Below are 19,920 nucleotides of genomic sequence, written 5' to 3'. Positions count from 1 at the left end.
GTACTGTGACATACTGAAGCAAAGCATCATCTCCTCCCTTCAGAGACTGGGCCGCAGGGCAGTATTACAACATGATAACAAGCACAAACACACCTCCAAGACAACCACTGCCTTGCTAAAGAAGCTGAGGGTAAAGGTGATGGACTGGCCAAGCATGTCTCCAGACCTAAACCCTATTGAGCATCTGTGGGGCAATAACGGAACAAACAGAAGGTGGAGGAGCACAAGGTCTCTAACATTCATTAGCCCCGTGATGTCGTCATGCAGGAGTGAAAGAGGACTCCCTTGGCAACCTGTGAAGCTCTGGTGAACTCCATGCCTTCATGTGTACACATGTATTCCGACAGATAAGCTCAGTTGGATACTTGTTGTTACCAACTGAGCTTATCTGTTGGATTACCTGTGTACCCACTTTATTCTGGCTTGGATAGTCTGGTGCACTTTAGCACCTGACAAATGTGAGTGTTCAAACTTATTTTTAATAAACATATGCTTTTATCAACGTTACTTGCACCATGGGTATATTTTTTTTCCCCCATGCATGTGAGCTGGTGAACTCATTAAAGCCAGATTGGGAGCCAGAGCAACGGAGGAGTTCACACACCCTTTCCCTGCTGGAAATATTTCATGCTGTCATTGACCAAGCTTAACAGCGAGGTCACAATTTATGAGGTGAGAACCCACCTTGTGGGGGGGTTACATGAGTGAAGGTGATAACATCTGACAAGCCGTTTTGTTAACAAATACCCACGGATTGTCATTTTACTTTTTTGCACTGGTGATTGGGGACTTTTTTCTATCAATCATTCACGGAATACATTTGTGGTTTCATTTATATCACTTGTCATTTATTCTATGGATTTTATTCATAGATGGTATTATATATTTTTTCAACACTTATTTGTTTAAATAATTAATCAATTGTCTTATATCATCACATTTCATATGTTTTCATAGATAATTTTAATTTTATTATATTTTATTTAATTTCACCCATTTTTAATATAATTTAATTTCACACTTTCCACTAATAATTTTGCACTTTTAGAAGCTGTTTATATTAATGTTCAACATCACACTTCATATGCATTCACGGATATTTTAATTTTATGTAGCGGACCCCCAGAACCCCCTAGGGCCTAGTGATGACCTTCAGAGGCAGAGAGGGCTACATACCTCCTGTGGGTGTGGATTGTCAGGCATGGTGGGTAGTGATGCAGGTAAAATAAATGCTGGGCGCCAGTCACTTTTATGCTGAAGTAAAGGAATAGTTTATTTCTTCTCAACAGGACAAGAATAAACTGGGGGAGAGAGGGGTAGGGTCCAGGACACCCTTTAAGAACAGTCTATTAGGCAGACTCCTATTGCAAAAGACAGGTTATTCAGACAGCGGTACAGGATAGCAGACCTTGAGAATTATTAGGTATCCATGAGCTTCAGATTGATCTGGGAGACATCTTCTCTCCACTAGACACAATCCCTTTTTGGTGGTCTGTACTGTCTGGACAGCTGTCCTCCATAAGATACAAGCAGGTTACTCACACAGGTTACTGGATGTCTGTGGATGATCTTTCCCTTGTGGGTCGCTGGCTCTCCTCAGCAGAATCCCAGGTATCTGACCAGGCCTCAGGCTTCAGGCCTAGTCAGCAGCAACAGCAGCACACACCCTTCCCCAAGGGGGGTCCGGGCGGGAAGAGACCGATCATTGGACCTCCCATCCTTTTTATAAGATCCCCCACAATGCCGTAGTGACACTGTGATTGGTTGAGGGACACATGGACATTAACAGTTTGTTTAACTGTAATTCTCACTCATAGTACCAGAGGCTACAGTGCCACCTACTGACGGAAGGGAGAAACGCAGTCAAACAGATTAAGAAGGGAAGTCCAATTAAATCACAGAATAATTACAGCCAAGCTAAGTAAGGCTCAGCAAACTAAATATAACAGCAACCTTGCATAAAGACAAGGGTGCTACATTTATTTTTAGCGCCACATTTTTAGAATTAATTATTTCATACACACTTACCACAAGGTGAGTGACTAGTGCAGGCAGCTTAACACACAATATTTCACATAGTAGCTTGCAGGGTCACCTATTATCTTTCTGACAGTTGTAAATGTTGCCTGTACACCAGTGTGCTAAGGGCTGCAGTTGTCAGGTCTGTACTTTATACAAATTCATGGCCGGCGCTGCTGCTGTTCACATGCAACTGCACATCTGAGTAGTTAGATAGAAATAGATCCTTCCACTGATCCTTGGTGCAGATACTGTACATCCAGGGTTGGCTTTTCGGTGAGTTCTGACTGAACAGAAATTGGCTGAAGCACACCAGCTTGTATGTGGCTGCTATGTATTTGTAGCCGGGTCGCACGGCTGGTATTGTTATTGTTATTAAAGTTCGGCAAAATAGTGACTTTGGCATTATGGGAGATGTAGTCCGGGAGGAGCCAGGATCATAGACTGCTGAGACAGAGAGACCCTTCTCCCAGGGAGCAACAGGACGTGCAGAGCCTGCTGGGAGTGGTTATATAAAGGGAGGCGGGGAACAGCACAGTGTTCATTGCATTGAAGGGGGCACAGCACAGTGTTCATTGCATTGAAGGGGGCACGCACGCTGAACTCTGCATTGAAGGGGGCACAGCACAGTGTTCATTGCATTGAAGGGGGCATAGCACAGTCTTCATTGCATTGAAGGGGGCACAGCACAGTGTTCATTGCATTGAAGGGGGCATGCACGCTGATCTCTGCATTGAAGGGGGCACGCACGCTGATCTCTACATTGAAGGGGGCACAGCACAGTGTTCATTGCATTGAAGGGGGCACGCACGCTGATCTCTGCATTGAAGGGGGCATGTACGCTGGTCACTGCATTGAAAGGGGGCATATACCATCTCCTGTACCATGACCTGTGACATGCCTGTACCATCATCTGTGCCATGCCTATACCATCACCTGTGCCATGACCTGTGCCATGCCCTTACCATGACCTGTGCCATGCCTATTCCATCTCCTGTACCATGACCTGTGCCATGCCTGTACCATCACCTGTGCCATGCCTATACCCTCACCTGTACCATGACATCAAAGTCACGCAATTTTTTACCGCGTTTTTTGACGCAAAGCAATACCTATTACATTTTTCTTTTGCACCCCCACAAAAATTTGAGCACTAGCCGCCACTGATCTCTACCCTTATTGGATTACAAATACTTTCCTCGGATTGTTGGGAATTCCTTGCCGGTAAAGACAAGTGAGGCCTCACTTTTCAGGAGACTTGTGCAGTTCATCATAAAGGGGGCCCCCGTTAGTACACAGAGTGCACTCTGATAGTTGTTCCAATATTGATATATTGTTTACTTTGCATTCAAGTTATCAAGTGTAGTCATTCTTATCTGTGGTCACTCTCTAAGTACTTCAGCTTATTTTAAGTATTGTTTATTGTTGCTGAGCGCAATCCTCTAGCATACATACACATTTGTTTATGTATATGTATGTGTGGCCTGCGTACTGGATCCTGAGTGCTGAACTAAAAGGCCTAAATCCTTGGTTGGGAATTCAGGATCTATTCTTTTAGCAACCTACCTGTGTTATTTCGGATTCTGTTTGCATATTCTTGTTTTTACATAAAAAGTCAAAAGCAGTAAACTGTTTATTCACTGCAACACTTGTGGTCTCAGTTATTCGCAATGACCGAACTAATAGTGTCAGATTGGTTGGAGCAGGCTCAGGGTGTAAGAAGTGAAGAGGACACCCATGCTACAAGCCACCCCCAAGGGGGCAGGGCTACATATTATAGAATGTTGCTGGTACGTCTAGAGGCTGCGTTTAGCCACCTCTGAACATAGCTAGCCCTCCACTATTAAACTGTAAATGATCATGATGGCAAGGTAATATAACTCTGCAGTCACTGTCTCCTTTTTTTTTAATGTCCTAAACACCTAATTATTTTGCTAAATGGTAAACCCACGATTGTTAGTTGGAGATCTGCATGTACAGTATGCCCATGACTAGGTCTGTGATTTTAGTTCCTGCATGAAAGAGGTGCTTTTTAAATATTCCGATATACTGATCGGAAATCTCTGATTTCACACAAAGATAGAATGTGGACCCTGCAGGGCTTTATCCTGCAGGGCAAGATTTATTTCACTGAAGCCTGCAGGAACACACCGTTTGCTGTCTGCAATAACACCCCTGTGCTATGCACGTCTCCTTTAGACAGAGTTTTTTCTTGTTATACTGGTTCTAACTTGAGTTTCAGAATTTTAGCAGTAACCTTGCATGAGATGATTGGAATTCTACCCAATAACCTCTTGCTAACTGCCTCACGGCGCAGCAGGACCCAATCAGCGGGTTTGCCGATCATTCCCAACAGAGGCAGAACGGCGGTCTGCTTATGTAAAGAAAGCAGATTGCCGTTTTGTTAGTAGGGAAGACAGAGATCCTATGTTTCTGCTAAGCAGGGACACTGATCTCTGTCTTCCCACAGTTAAAGCCCCCCCACAGTTGCAAAGCACTCCCTAGGAACACATTTAACCTTTTGAGTGCCACTGATGGTAACCCCTTCCCTGCCGCTTCCCTCAAAAGCGTCACGGGGTGTCCGATGTGTCCGCCGCAATATTGCAGTCCTGCTATAAGTCGCTGATCTCTGCCATTACTAGTAAAAAAAAATTTAAATTCTATAAAAATATCTCATAGTTTGTAGACACTATACCTTTTGCACAAACCAATCGATATCCATATTGGGATTTTTGTTTTTACCAAAAACATGTAGCAGAATACATATTGGCCTAAACTGATAAAGAAATTAGATTTTTTACACTTTTTTATTGGATGTGTTTTCATAGCAGAAAGTAAAAAATATTGTTTTTTTTTTTTTTTTTTTTAATTGTTAGTCTTTTTTATGTTTATAGCGCAAAAAAAAAATGCAGAGGTGGTCAAATACCACCAATAAAAGCTCTATTTGTGGGAAAAAAAGGACATCAATTTTATTTGTGTACAGCGTCGCACGACCACACAATTGTCAGTAAAAGTAACGCAGTGCCGTATTGCAAAAAAATGGCTTGGTCATGAAGGGGGGTGAACCTTCCGGAGCTGAAGTGGTTAAGAGAAAACAGTTTGTGGCTGATACTATGTGGGGCAAAGACTTCTGCTGCAATCCAGGGTTTGGTGTGGCGGGGGCCCCTTTTGTCCTTCGGCCCGTACCTTTATTGTATATGCCCTCTATTCACCAAGTAACCCAAAATGTCCAGGCCTTTTCCAGGGCTGGTTCTCTCTACTTAAAAAAACAAAACTCTGTCAAGAACCACAATGTCAAGGTCCAAAAGTTTGTGACTTAAGAGAGCAACATGAACTATATCATTCTGCTGCTGCTCTTTCACCATTCAATCAGCAGGCTGGGGGTGGAGAGAGGGCACTAATGTATTCCTTAACTGTAAGTGATATTATCCACTTGGCTGAGTTTTATGACAAAGCTATGTAAATTTCAGGAATGCATGGGAAGAAATACACTTCCTTTGGCAGATAAAACAGCTCCCTTATATGTATTGTATTTCATCTTTTTCATGGAGTTCAGCTTAAATAGGTTTAGAAATGTTAAAATGCATATACATAATGTATGAAAGTTTTTACATTTGTCTTGCATCGATGGGAAGATGGAAGCTCCATACTGTGCTGTGATCCATCTTTTATGTCTTCGTTGCATCCAATTGTTTCATGATAATGATGTTCTGTTTTGTTGATCTAACTTGAAGCCTATTTTTATTATTCTAATAATAAGTACAGTAAAACCTTGGATTGCGAGCATAATTCGTTCCGGAAACATGCTTGTAATCCAAACAGGGGAGGACTGGCAGCCTTGGGCCTGGGGGGCAAGTCCAGTCAAGTGGCCCATTGAACCACCGAGCTCACCATCTATGCCCACCTGGTTTATAACGGATATTGATGTTATAAAGCAAGACAAATATGATACAATGTGGTAACATAATTTAATGTTAATAGCAACAAAGGAGGTTTAACAAAAATAATGCATCAATGCAGCCTCACCAGTGCCCATCAGTCCAGCCTCATCAGTGCCCATTAATGCAGCCTCACCAGTGCCCATCAGTCCAGCCTCATCAGTGCCCATTAATGCAGCCTCACCAGTGCCCATCAGTCCAGCCTCATCAGTGCCCATTAATGCAGCCTCACCTGTGCCCATCAAGGCATCCTGATCATTGCCCATCAATGCAACCTGACCAGTGCCCATCAATGCAACCTGACCAGTGCCCATCAATGCAGCCTGATCAGTGCCCATCAATGCAACCTGACCAGTGCCCATCAATTCAGCCTCACCAGTGTCCATCAATGCAGCCTCTCTAGTGCCCATAAATGCAGCCTCACCAGTGCAGCCTTATCAGTTCCCATCAATGCAGCCTGATCAGTACCCATCAATGCAGCCTCACCAGTGCCCATCAATGCAACCTGATCAGTGTCCATCAGCTCAGCCTCATCAGTGAAAGAAGATTATTGGTGAACCCAACAAAAACTGCGCAAAATGAATGTGATGTATAAATAAATAAACACTACTCATATCTATAAATGTGTTTAGGGTGAAATTGCTTCCACTCTGCGAGCTGCAAAATCAACGTGAATAACGTGACAAATGAAAAAGTGAAAAAATGTGGCGCTCAACAGTTTGATAAAACACAAAGTAAATTATTCCAATGTGCAAATGTTCGTGCAAAAAAACTGTTTCTAGTGTCCAAAAAAAAAAAAAGGGTTAAGCAAACAGTCAATGATGGAAACACAGACTTGATAGGAGTGAATCTCAAAAAAGCCTCCACCTCCACACGATCACCCAGTGAAATGTATAGGTACCGCTTACCAGAACCACTGGACCCCTTAGTTATAGGGGGTCAAACATGCTTATTGATCCATATCAGATCCGACCTTGCACATCCCCCTCTCACACAGGCGAGATAGGAGCCGCCGCTCCACGCCTGCGTTCCTTAGACCCTTAGATTGGGAACGTGAGACCGTAAACTTCCGGGTCTAAGGAACGCAGGCGTGGAGCTGGGTCTCCTATCCACAGCAAACTGAAAATGATCCTTTGATGAGTAATACTGCACCATGAGAGCCTGTTTGTCATTTCTCTCCATCTATGACTTGGTTCTTTAATGCTCCATCGATTTGGCTACACACTGTCGCCTGTGTGAGAGGGGGATGTGCAAGGTCGGATCTGATGTGGATCAATAAGCGTGTTTGACCCCCTATAACTAAGGGGTCCAGTGGTTCTGGTAAGCGGTACCTATACATTTCACTGGGTGATCGTGTGGAGGTGGAGGCTTTTTTGAGATTCACTCCTATCAAGTCTGTGTTTCCATCATTGGCTGTTTGCTTAACCCTTTTTTTTTTTTGGACACTAGAAACTGTTTTTTTGCACGAACGTTTGCACATTGGAATAATTTATTTTGTGTTTTATCAAGCTGTTGAGAGCCACATTTTTTCACTTTTTCAGCCTCATCAGTGTCCACCAGTGCAGCCTCATCAGTTTCCATCCATGCAGCCTCATCAGTGTCCACCAGTCAGTGCAGCCTCATCAGTTTCCATCCATGCAGCCTCATCAGTCCCCATCAACGCAGCACCACCAGTGTCCATCAGTGCAGCCTCATCAGTGCAGCCTGATCATTGCCCATCAATGCAGCCTCACCAGTGCATATAAGCTCAGCCTCATCAGTGCAGCTTGATCAGTGCCACCTATCAGTGTCCATCATTGCCACCTACTAGTGCTGCATATCAATCCAGCTTATTCATTGCTCCTGATCAGTGCTTACCATTGCCGCCACATTCTCTGCCCTGCTGACCCCGTCCTATGTCCCACTGACCCCCATCCTCTGCCCTCATGTCCCAGGGTCTGATAAGGAAGCCGCAGCCATTCATTGTGAACAGCTGTGGCTTCCTCATCAGACCCTGAGACAAGAACAGTATACTGTGGCTGGGGTGGGATACATTTAGATGGGGGTGCCCGATTTAAATCTTGCCTAGGGTAGCACAAAAATAAAATACACCACTGGACACTGATGCAGTAGTGACTAGTGGCAGTCATTAACCCCTTTGTGCTGCATTAGTTGTACCAGTGTCAGTGTTTATTAACCATTTCATGCTGCACAATACAGGGGTTAATTAACCGGTTGCCGACCGCCGCACGACTATATACTGCGGCGGTCAGCCCCGGCCAGGCAGAGTGACGTATCGGTACGTCACTCGCCTGTCACTGACTTGCGAGCCTATCGCGGGCGGGCGCGCGCCCGCCGAGGCGCGCGCCCGCCGCGGCTCGTTCACAGGCAAGTCAGTGCGTGTGACCGGCGGACTCGATGTCCGCCGGCCACACTACGATCGCTCCTGTGAAGGGAGAAAGACAGAGCAGCTTGTGTAAACAAGCTGCCTGTCAGTTCTCCCTGTGTAAAAGTGAAGATCTGACCGTTCTACTATGTAGAACGGTTGATCTTTGCTTTTACACCAATAGCCATGTCCCTACACAGTAGAAAGCACGCCCCTAGGACACACTTAACCCCTCCCTGTCCAATAAAGTTAACCCCTTCCCTGCCAGTGTCATTTTTGCAGTAACAGTGCATATGTATAGCACTGATTACTGCAGTAATGTCACTGGTAACCCCAAAAGTGTCAAAAATGTCAGTCAAGGGTCCGATCTGTCCGCCGCAATGTCGCAGTACCGAAAAAAAAATCGCAGATCGCCGCCATTATGCGTTAAAAAAAAAAACACCAAAAATGACAAAAATCTTTCTCTTTGTTAGTAAACGCGATAACTTTTGCGCAAACCAATCAAAATACGCTTTTTGCGATTTTTTTTACCAAACATAGGTAGCATAAAACAAATTGGCCGAAAAATGTTAAAAAATTTTGATTTTTACTTTTTTTTTTGGGGAATTTCATATAAAAAAATGTGAAAAATATTGTTATTTTTGCAAAATTTACGCTCTTTTTTTGTTTATAGCGCGTGATCAAAAAATCGCACAGGTGATCAAATACCACCAAAAGAAAGCTCTGTTTGTGGGAAAAAAAGGACGTCAAATTCGTTTAGGTACAGCGTCGCACGACCGCGCAATTGTCCGTTAAAGTCACGCAGTAAAAAATCGCAAAAAAACCCCTGGTCCTTTAGCAGCAGAGGCGGACTGGGCCGGGAGGCAGGGAGGCGATTGCCCTCCAGGCCGCTCTGATGCTTTCTAAAAAGGCCACTCGCTCCGCACCGATTCCACCCCTGCAGACAGGCATGACACCCGCCGGCCGCCGCTACATTGTGTTATACTTGCGGAGCATCACTGCTCTGCTGCAACTCTGCAAGTATACTATAATGTAGCGGTGGCTGGTGGGTGTCATGCCTGTCTGCAGGGGTGGAATCGGTGCAGAGCGAGTGGCCTTTTTGACTGGTGAGTCCAGTCACTTCCCTGTCAGGCGGAGTGATCTCCACCCGACAGATGCTTTCTAGTCCCAGCAGAGTGTGATGTCATCCAGAGGCCAGGAGGCGGGAAGAAAGGACGGAGGAGAGTGCTTCTGCAAGGAACTGCGAGGAGCCAGCCCAGTGAAGCCCTGTGGAATAGTGAGTTTTCAGAGGCTGCTCAGGCTGATAATACACCTTACATAAGGCAATGTTATGTCAGTGTTGTAGATGTGTGAAATGGCTCAAGTGATTAACTCATTGAGGCGAGGAGTTAATTTACAATGCTGTTTGTAAAATGCAGCATGGAGGGGGTTAATGTACTGCCAATGGCCACTAATGCATTAGTGACCAGTGACAGTTAATTAACCCCTTTGTGCTGCATTAGTGACAGTGGCACCAGTGTCAGTGTTAACCACTTAAGCCCCGGAGGATTTGGCTGCTAAAGGACCAGGGTTTTTTTTGCGATTTTTTACTGCGTGACTTTAACGGACAATTGCGCGGTCGTGCGACGCTGTACCTAAACGAATTTGACGTCCTTTTTTTCCCACAAACAGAGCTTTCTTTTGGTGGTATTTGATCACCTGTGCGATTTTTTGATCACGCGCTATAAACAAAAAAAGAGCGTAAATTTTGCAAAAATAACAATATTTTTCACATTTTTTTATATGAAATTCCCCAAAAAAAAAAGTAAAAATCAAAATTTTTTAACATTTTTCGGCCAATTTGTTTTATGCTACCTATGTTTGGTAAAAAAAATCGCAAAAAGCGTATTTTGATTGGTTTGCGCAAAAGTTATCGCGTTTACTAACAAAGAGAAAGATTTTTGTCATTTTTGGTGTTTTTTTTTTTTAACGCATAATGGCGGCGATCTGCGATTTTTTTTTCGGTACTGCGACATTGCGGCGGACAGATCGGACCCTTGACTGACATTTTTGACACTTTTGGGGTTACCAGTGACATTACTGCAGTAATCAGTGCTATACATATGCACTGTTACTGCAAAAATGACACTGGCAGGGAAGGGGTTAACTTTATTGGACAGGGAGGGGTTAAGTGTGTCCTAGGGGCGTGCTTTCTACTGTGTAGGGACATGGCTATTGGTGTAAAAGCAAAGATCAACCGTTCTACATAGTAGAACGGTCAGATCTTCACTTTTACACAGGGAGAACTGACAGGCAGCTTGTTTACACAAGCTGCTCTGTCTTTCTCCCTTCACAGGAGCGATCGTAGTGTGGCCGGCGGACATCGAGTCCGCCGGTCACACGCACTGACTTGCCTGTGAACGAGCCGCGGCGGGCGCGCGCCTCGGCGGGCGCGCGCCCGCCCGCGATAGGCTCGCAAGTCAGTGACAGGCGAGTGACGTACCGATACGTCACTCTGCCTGGCCGGGGCTGACCGCCGCAGTATATAGTCGTGCGGCGGTCGGCAACCGGTTAATTAACCCCTGTATTGTGCAGCATGAAATGGTTAATAAACACTGACACTGGTACAACTAATGCAGCACAAAGGGGTTAATGACTGCCACTAGTCACTACTGCATCAGTGTCCAGTGGTGTATTTTATTTTTGTGCTACCCTAGGCAAGATTTAAATCGGGCACCCCCATCTAAATGTATCCCACCCCAGCCACAGTATACTGTTCTTGTCTCAGGGTCTGATGAGGAAGCCACAGCTGTTCACAATGAATGGCTGCGGCTTCCTTATCAGACCCTGGGACATGAGGGCAGAGGATGGGGGTCAGTGGGACATAGGACGGGGTCAGCAGGGCAGAGAATGTGGCGGCAATGGTAAGCACTGATCAGGAGCAATGAATAAGCTGGATTGATATGCAGCACTAGTAGGTGGCAATGATGGACACTGATAGGTGGCACTGATCAAGCTGCACTGATGAGGCTGAGCTTATATGCACTGGTGAGGCTGCATTGATGGGCAATGATCAGGCTGCACTGATGAGGCTGCACTGATGGACACTGGTGGTGCTGCGTTGATGGGGACTGATGAGGCTGCATGGATGGAAACTGATGAGGCTGCACTGACTGGTGGACACTGATGAGGCTGCATGGATGGAAACTGATGAGGCTGCACTGGTGGACACTGATGAGGCTGAAAAAGTGAAAAAATGTGGCTCTCAACAGCTTGATAAAACACAAAATAAATTATTCCAATGTGCAAACGTTCGTGCAAAAAAACAGTTTCTAGTGTCCAAAAAAAAAAAAGGGTTAAGCAAACAGCCAATGATGGAAACACAGACTTGATAGGAGTGAATCTCAAAAAAGCCTCCACCTCCACACGATCACCCAGTGAAATGTATAGGTTCCGCTTACCAGAACCACTGGACCCCTTAGTTATAGGGGGTCAAACACGCTTATTGATCCACATCAGATCCGACCTTGCACATCCCCCTCTCACACAGGCGACAGTGTGTAGCCAAATCGATGGAGCATTAAAGAACCAAGTCATAGATGGAGAGAAATGACAAACAGGCTCTCATGGTGCAGTATTACTCATCAAAGGATCATTTTCAGTTTGCTGTGGATAGGAGACCCAGCTCCACGCCTGCGTTCCTTAGACCCGGAAGTTTACGGTCTCACGTTCCCAATCTAAGGGTCTAAGGAACGCAGGCGTGGAGCGGCGGCTCCTATCTCGCCTGTGTGAGAGGGGGATGTGCAAGGTCGGATCTGATATGGATCAATAAGCATGTTTGACCCCCTATAACTAAGGGGTCCAGTGGTTCTGGTAAGCGGTACCTATACATTTCACTGGGTGATCGTGTGGAGGTGGAGGCTTTTTTGAGATTCACTCCTATCAAGTCTGTGTTTCCATCATTGACTGTTTGCTTAACCCTTTTTTTTTTTTTGGACACTAGAAACAGTTTTTTTGCACGAACATTTGCACATTGGAATAATTTACTTTGTGTTTTATCAAACTGTTGAGCGCCACATTTTTTCACTTTTTCATTTGTCACGTTATTCACGTTGATTTTGCAGCTCGCAGAGTGGAAGCAATTTCACCCTAAACACATTTATAGATATGAGTAGTGTTTATTTATTTATACATCACATTCATTTTGCGCAGTTTTTGTTGGGTTCACCAATAATCTTCTTTCACTGATGAGGCTGAGCTGATGGACACTGATCAGGTTGCATTGATGGGCACTGGTGAGGCTGCATTGATGGGTACTGATCAGGCTGCATTGATGGGAACTGATAAGGCTGCACTGGTGAGGCTGCATTTATGGGCACTAGAGAGGCTGCATTGATGGACACTGGTGAGGCTGAATTGATGGGCACTGGTCAGGTTGCATTGATGGGCACTGATCAGGCTGCATTGATGGGCACTGGTCAGGTTGCATTGATGGGCACTGGTCAGGTTGCATTGATGGGCAATGATCAGGATGCCTTGATGGGCACAGGTGAGGCTGCATTAATGGGCACTGATGAGGCTGGACTGATGGGCACTGGTGAGGTTGCATTAATGGGCACTGATGAGGCTGGACTGATGGGCACTGGTGAGGCTGCATTAATGGGCACTGATGAGGCTGGACTGATGGGCACTGGTGAGGCTGCATTGATGCATTATTTTTGTTAAACCTCCTTTGTTGCTATTAACATTAAATTATGTTACCACATTGTATCATATTTGTCTTGCTTTATAACATCAATATCCGTTATAAACCAGGTGGGCATAGATGGTGAGCTCGGTGGTTCAATGGGCCACTTGACTGGACTTGCCCCCCAGGCCCAAGGCTGCCAGTCCTCCCCTGTTTAGCAGCCAAATCCTCCGGGGCTTAAGTGGTTAACACTGACACTGGTGCCACTGTCACTAATGCAGCACAAAGGGGTTAATTAACTGTCACTGGTCACTAATGCATTAGTGGCCATTGGCAGTACATTAACCCCCTCCATGCTGCATTTTACAAACAGCATTGTAAATTAACTCCTCGCCTCAATGAGTTAATCACTTGAGCCATTTCACACATCTACAACACTGACATAACATTGCCTTATGTAAGGTGTATTATCAGCCTGAGCAGCCTCTGAAAACTCACTATTCCACAGGGCTTCACTGGGCTGGCTCCTCGCAGTTCCTTGCAGAAGCACTCTCCTCCGTCCTTTCTTCCCGCCTCCTGGCCTCTGGATGACATCACACTCGGCCGGGACTAGAAAGCATCTGTCGGGTGGAGATCACTCCGCCTGACAGGGAAGTGACTGGACTCACCAGTCAAAAAGGCCACTCGCTCTGCACCGATTCCACCCCTGCAGACAGGCATGACACCCGCCAGCCACCGCTACATTATAGTATACTTGCAGAGTTGCAGCAGAGCAGTGATGCTCCGCAAGTATAACACAATGTAGCGGCGGCCGGCGGGTGTCATGCCTGTCTGCAGGGGTGGAATCGGTGCGGAGCGAGTGGCCTTTTTAGAAAGCATCAGAGCGGCCTGGAGGGCAATCGCCTCCCTGCCTCCCGGCCCAGTCCGCCTCTGAATCCAAAGCACTCTTATATCAAAGCAAATTTCCCCATAAGAAATAATGGAAACTCAGATGATTCATTCCACAACCATTTATTCATAAGTCTATGTGATAGGCTGTGTAACCATAAAATGTCCATCCACAAATAGCGCCTCCACAAGGAGATTAGAAGCAAAATCCAGCAGGAGCTACAGAGTATAAAAGAGAAGAGAGGCACCTCTGCAGCAATATGGTTACATTTAATGAAGATTCAACATTTAGTTACTCACATGGTTGATGATTAAAACAGGCACATCTAAGTATGCAGGCATCAGGGGTAAAGGTGTCCACATAGATCATCCTCTGCACCGCCGGCTCTTACCACTGTCAGTCTGCATTCGTGACCTGGAAGACTACCCTGCGGTAGAACGATCTGAAAGCGAGGCTTGAAGCACTCGTGGAGTGCAGTGTGGAAGGGATGACATCGAGGACAGTGCAGAGAACAGTCTATGTGAACAGCTTTACCCTGGATACCTTCATACTTAGATGTGCCTGTTTTAATCATCAACCATGTGAGTTGCTAAATGTTGTTCCTTCATTAAATGTAACCATATTGCTACACTTAGAGGCATCTCTCTTCTCTTTTATACTCAGTTGTGACGTGATGCTACTTGTATATCAAGACATCGCTTGTATATCAAGTCAAAATTTATAAAAAAAATTTTGCTTGTCTTGCAAAGCGCTCTCAAACCAAGTTATTCTCAATCCAAGGTTTTACTGTATGTCATTCAGTGAACTAAGCATAGAAACTAATTTCTGATGGGTGCTAGGCAAAAGCTGACCATTGTTTACTGTCTTCTGCAGGCTTGATGAAAACAAACTTGAAGATAGCGACGCCATCCTAATAGCAGCCAGTCTAAGGGAAAACCGTGCCATAAAAATTTTAAAGTGCGTATGAAATTATATTATATATTCATTTTTTTTTTTTTTTTTAAGACTGCAGTCTTGCAAAAAACCTAGAATGAAAAAATACTTGTGTACAAAAAACGTGCATGTGACCACACACTAAAAAGTGCACTTAAGGGTGTGCTTTTAGTCTACCCCCCCCCCCCCCGAAGGAGTAGGACCTCTACCCTGATACCCTGGGGCAAAAGGCTCCTGACTGGGACAAAGGGTTTACATGGTCTACCCAGCCAGAAGGCCTGGCAGACCCCGTTCTTCTAGGCCATCCGAAGCTGACCCCAAATACTTGGTTGAGGGGCTCTCCCGAAGAGAGACCCCCCAGAGGCAAGGGGGGGAGGAACCTAAGGGCCACACATCCTCCCCCTAGACGTCAGGGCAAGCCCAAGGACACACACAAAACTGAAAACAGTGGGAGAAAATAAATAAAGAATACAAAAGTGGCCATGCATGTCAGTGCACTGGCCGGGCCCTGAGGCCTGGTAACAAAAATTGCCCCGGATGTTAGCCAAAAGGCCCAGCCTATTAAGGGCAGAGTGTAGAAAGAAAGCACATTTGGTGACTGTGACCATGTGCCTGTTCAAACTGTGTGGTCCCACACCTAGGTGTAACTAAGAGCAGCCCTAGGGCGACAACTCCCAGGGGGCACAGACACAGCGGACCTTCTGCCTTCCCAGCCCCTGGCCAGACAAGGTAGAACGTTCAAATCAGGAGTTAATGGGCTCTTTCAGCCTTCTTGGGGGAATAACTTCCATGCCCCAACTGCCTGTGGGCGCCCCGGTTTCTGTTCCAGCCGGTACTAACCTTCCAAGCCCCCATCACTCCAGCAGGTTTTTATAGCCACCACCCAACCTTGGTCAGGTCAGATGACAGCACAGCCCCCCCACTGGATCACTGATAAGAATAGATACTACCCTTGATCTTAGCCAACATATATTTATTACACTGTTGATTGAATTTGTAAGTCTTTTTCTTGTGTACATATCAAATATCATGAAAAACATACTTTCATATGTCACTCAGGATTATTTAGGGGGACTGTCAATTGGCACTTGTTAATGTGGCCATGACAAAATGCTTCTGGCTTGTCCATTTGCCTATTCATTTTCACTGCTCCGTACTCCACAATGGCAGTATACAGGGCAGAGGCTCTGCATGTATAGTTTAAAGCCCAAATTTATTTTAAAGTTGAAGTCTAGGTGTGATCATTTTTGGATACTTACAGTTTATTGGTCCAGCTTTGACTAATTTAGTTATGTGCATCTCATACCTGAGGGACCCCTGTGGCTGCCGAAATCTTCCTAGTCACCAATCACAGAATATTTTGTAATTTTTCTTAATAACTACAAGGTGTTCTCTTAATGCATGAGGTGGAGAGGAAGCGCGGTGACATCATAAACTCCATCCCAACCATTCAGAGAGCACCTTGTATTAATTTAAAAGATCAAAGACATCCTGTAAATGGTGGCAGTGCTGAACAAGTGACCCCAGGTTATTGCAGCTAAACTATGATAAAACTATAATGATCATACCTAAGATTTATCTTTAAGATTTTTTTTTTTTGGCTAAAAACACTTTTCCCCCTCTTGTGTTAAAAAAAATGTGCTACTCAACTAACTGTGAAATGGCAAGAAAGAATGTTCTGACAAATTATTTTTCTACGAACGTGCCAATCTTATTTTGTATGGCCGTCTAAATTAGCATTCATTTTTCCTTCATATCTCTAAATTTGTAATTCTGTAATTTGCTGTTTGATCCTTTTAGAATATTTTAAAAAAGAGGCATTTTATTAATTTCAATGTAATATTTAGCACATCATCACCTGGACGGGATGAGACTGCTAATGTTTTCTGTGTTAGGCTCCTTTCACATGGGGAAATTCCATTCCAATCAGAAGGGGATTAGCTCACAGATTCTATGCTGATCGTAGCAGAGCAGGCGAATGATATATCTATGTCTGCTCAGTTTCTGCAGTATGGACATGGACAGAGCCCATGGGACTGTACAACCCCACAACAACCACCTTATTCCACCCCACCAACACCATCAGAAAACCATGAAACCGAAGTGTGGAAAATTATGGCTGCTGCCCATTTATTAGGGATTCAAAACAAATATGATAACCTTTAACCTTCCTTGTATCATGCATTTAGCATAAAACACACAGATCAATATCACCATTAAAACTTTAACTAAACTACCTGCTCAGTCTTTCAGGACTTGAGCACCAAGTACCTGTACCAACCGCCAGGTACCACCATAAACACTGTCCGCCCACACCTGTAGGGTGACATTACCCCAATAAAGTTAGAGCCATGACAAAGGGAGGGAGGGAAGATGACAGTTTGATTGAAGATTCAGAAAGTTGTATCAGACCACGGAAAAGCGCCTATAAAGGAAAACAATTCATCCCCATTGGTTGCTTGATCAACTTTTACATTTCGTTTCTAAGCATTTTTTTGTTTTCTGTTTTTAACTGCCCAGAATCAAAGCAGTAAAAACTTCTGGCAGTAAACAAACAACAATCCACACACAATATGTGAGATATCACCAGTAAAAGGGCGCTGATCCTCTATACAGTCCCAGCTTGCTTGCGGTGTGCATGTAAAAGTTTGTGGTCGTTGCAGCTCCTCCTATAATCCACTGGGTGTCGGACTTGATCAGAAATAAAGCTGCAAGAGTAGGAGACAAACAGCACACGCCAACCTCGAGTAATATCGTTTTATTAGAAGACACACAATACACGATTAGACACTTGCACTCACATTTTCCATCTTAATGATAGGCACATCTGCAAGAGCCTTCTCTTCCTCTCCCTCCTGGATGGCTTACGGTACGCCCAGCAGCTATCTTCGGCTTAGGACACCGCTACAGCCTACTCTTCCACCTGCTTCTTCCTCCTGTCTTCCCGCCGAGCGTCTGCACAAAGGACCTTAGTGCGCCTGCGCACCTGTCCACTGACTTTCTCAACTGCGCAAGTGCGCCTGGAGCCTCAGCCGAAGTTCCACTCGGTAGCTATCGGGGTGTAGGATGGTTTGTGAAGGGATTCCTTAGCCCTACAGCACCTGGTATTCCCAGGCGGTCTCCCATCCAGGTACTAACCAGGCCCGACCCTGTTTAGCTTCCGAGATCAGACGAGATTGGGTGCATTCAGGGTGATGTGGCCGTAGGCAATGCCTTCACATACCTTCCTACACCCACTAAGGTCCATTACGCAGACGCACGGCGGGGAGACAGGAGGAAGAAGCGGGTGGAAGAGCAGGCTGTAGCGGTGTCCTAAGCCGGAGATAGCTGCTGGGCTTACCGTAAGCCATCCAGGAGGGAGAGGAGGAGAAGGCTCTTGCAGATGTGCCTATCGTTAAGATGGAAAATGTGAGTGCAATTGTCTAATCGTGTATTGTGTGTCTTCTAATAAAACAATATTACTCGAGGTCAGAGTGCGCTGTTTGTCTCCTACTCTTGCAGCTTTATAACTTCTGGCAATAGCTGTCTTCTCTGCCATCTTATCAGAGACCAGGTTGTGAGCTGGGGAGGGGAGAGGTGTCCCTGGACCTGAAAAATAAACAGGGAAAGCAAGCATAAAGATTATGTACCTTTTTCTGTGCTCATTTAATTAAAGTTGTGAAATATGGAAGACTGTACAGGAAGGGAACGAGGGGTTGGCTTAGGTGGTTAGCCCCATGTCCTTAGCATGGGACTGTACAACGCCACAAACAACCAACCACCCCAATATCACCATCAGTCATTATACTAAAGAAAACCATGAAACTGAAGTGTGGAAATTTACGGCCCCTTTATTTGGGTTTTAAAACAAATATGATAACCTTTAACCTTCATTGTACCATACCTTTAACATTAAACATACAGACTAACTTTAACAAAACCCCTGCTCAGTTTTTCAAGACATGAGCACCAAGTAACTGTCCCATAAACCAGGTACCACCATAAACACTGTCCACTCACACCTGTGGGATAACATTACCCCACCAGCCAGGTTAAGACCTGGCACCCCTCACTGCAGTGGCCAACTCAATGTAACGCTCCTGCGTTTTACGTATGATGTGGATTTTCAGCTGCAGAAATATTCCACTTCAGTAGTCATGTAGAGAAACGCTGAGACACCATTCCCAACTCTCAATGACTCATCATGTGTGGATGATCTCAATTCAGCAAGTAAATACACACACTCAATAAGATGTTTCCTAGAGTGACTTATGTATATAGTAACACAGTGATGATAGGCTGAAGAGACAGGTTGGGTAGAGATGGTAGATGACAGACACTTGAAAGGAAATGTTCTTGAAAGTAAGATAGTAGCAGATGGGATGCAGATAGGTTTAGCAATCATGTATGGTAGTAGATGACAGAGTAGCAGGTGGACATACAAGAGAGATCAACCCAGTGCAAGAACAGGTGGTAGTAGGCTCAAGAGCTAGCAATCTTAGATAATGCAGATGTAGTAATAGTCCTTAGTATGCAGAGCTAGATAGTGTAAGCTTTAGTATAAAGGTTATAGAGGTTTCCCCTGTGGGGTACTTATCACTAATAGCAATGTAGCAGAGGAGAGGTTCGGCAAGAGCGGATGATCCGGTAGCGGGATACAGGGATCAGCGCAGCGTGGTTCCGACAGCGAAGTATGCTTGCAAGCATGTGAGCTTCAAGACAGGTTAGCATCAAGGCACAAAGCAGTTTGAACGAACACATGTGAGTGAGAGCCGGCGATCTAAATAGCCATCCAGTCCGGCGCTCAGTGATGACAGCATCAGTCTTAAAGGTGTATGCGCACCTTACCAAAAGAGCATGGTGGGGCGCATACACTTATGAAAGAGTAATTAGGGTACCCAAAGGTACCAGAACATTACAGTACCCCCCCCTTAAGGCCGGCTCCTGAAGGCCTCTGGAGCTGGTTTGTCTGGGTACTTCGCATGAAAATTGCAGATTAATCTAGAGGCATGTATGTCAGAGGTGTTTAGCCAGGTGTCGTCTTGGGGCCCATAGTTCTTCCATCGAACCAAGTACTGAAGTCTTCCTCTGTGGATACGAGAATCCAGAATCTCTTTTATCTCATATTCTT

General features: G+C 45.1%; 1 protein-coding gene across 1 annotated transcript in view; it reads left to right on the top strand.

Moving 5' to 3' along the window:
* NOD2 (nucleotide binding oligomerization domain containing 2) overlaps window positions 1-19,920 on the top strand; it is a gene marked incomplete at its 3' end in the record, with an annotated part of 121,443 nt that overhangs the window by 77,369 nt on the left and 24,154 nt on the right. The window contains exon 9 of the mRNA XM_082269707.1: window positions 14,751-14,834. Coding sequence (XP_082125833.1) covers window positions 14,751-14,834 — 84 coding nt within the window. The remainder of the gene's footprint in view (window positions 1-14,750; window positions 14,835-19,920) is intronic.

The sequence above is a fragment of the Pelophylax lessonae genome (assembly GCF_965119305.1).
Source record: "Pelophylax lessonae genome assembly, chromosome: 10".
In the NCBI taxonomy this organism is placed as follows: Eukaryota; Metazoa; Chordata; class Amphibia; order Anura; family Ranidae; genus Pelophylax; species Pelophylax lessonae.
The sequence above is the reverse complement of the archived record's forward strand: the minus strand, read 5'-3'. Positions and strand labels throughout refer to the sequence as shown.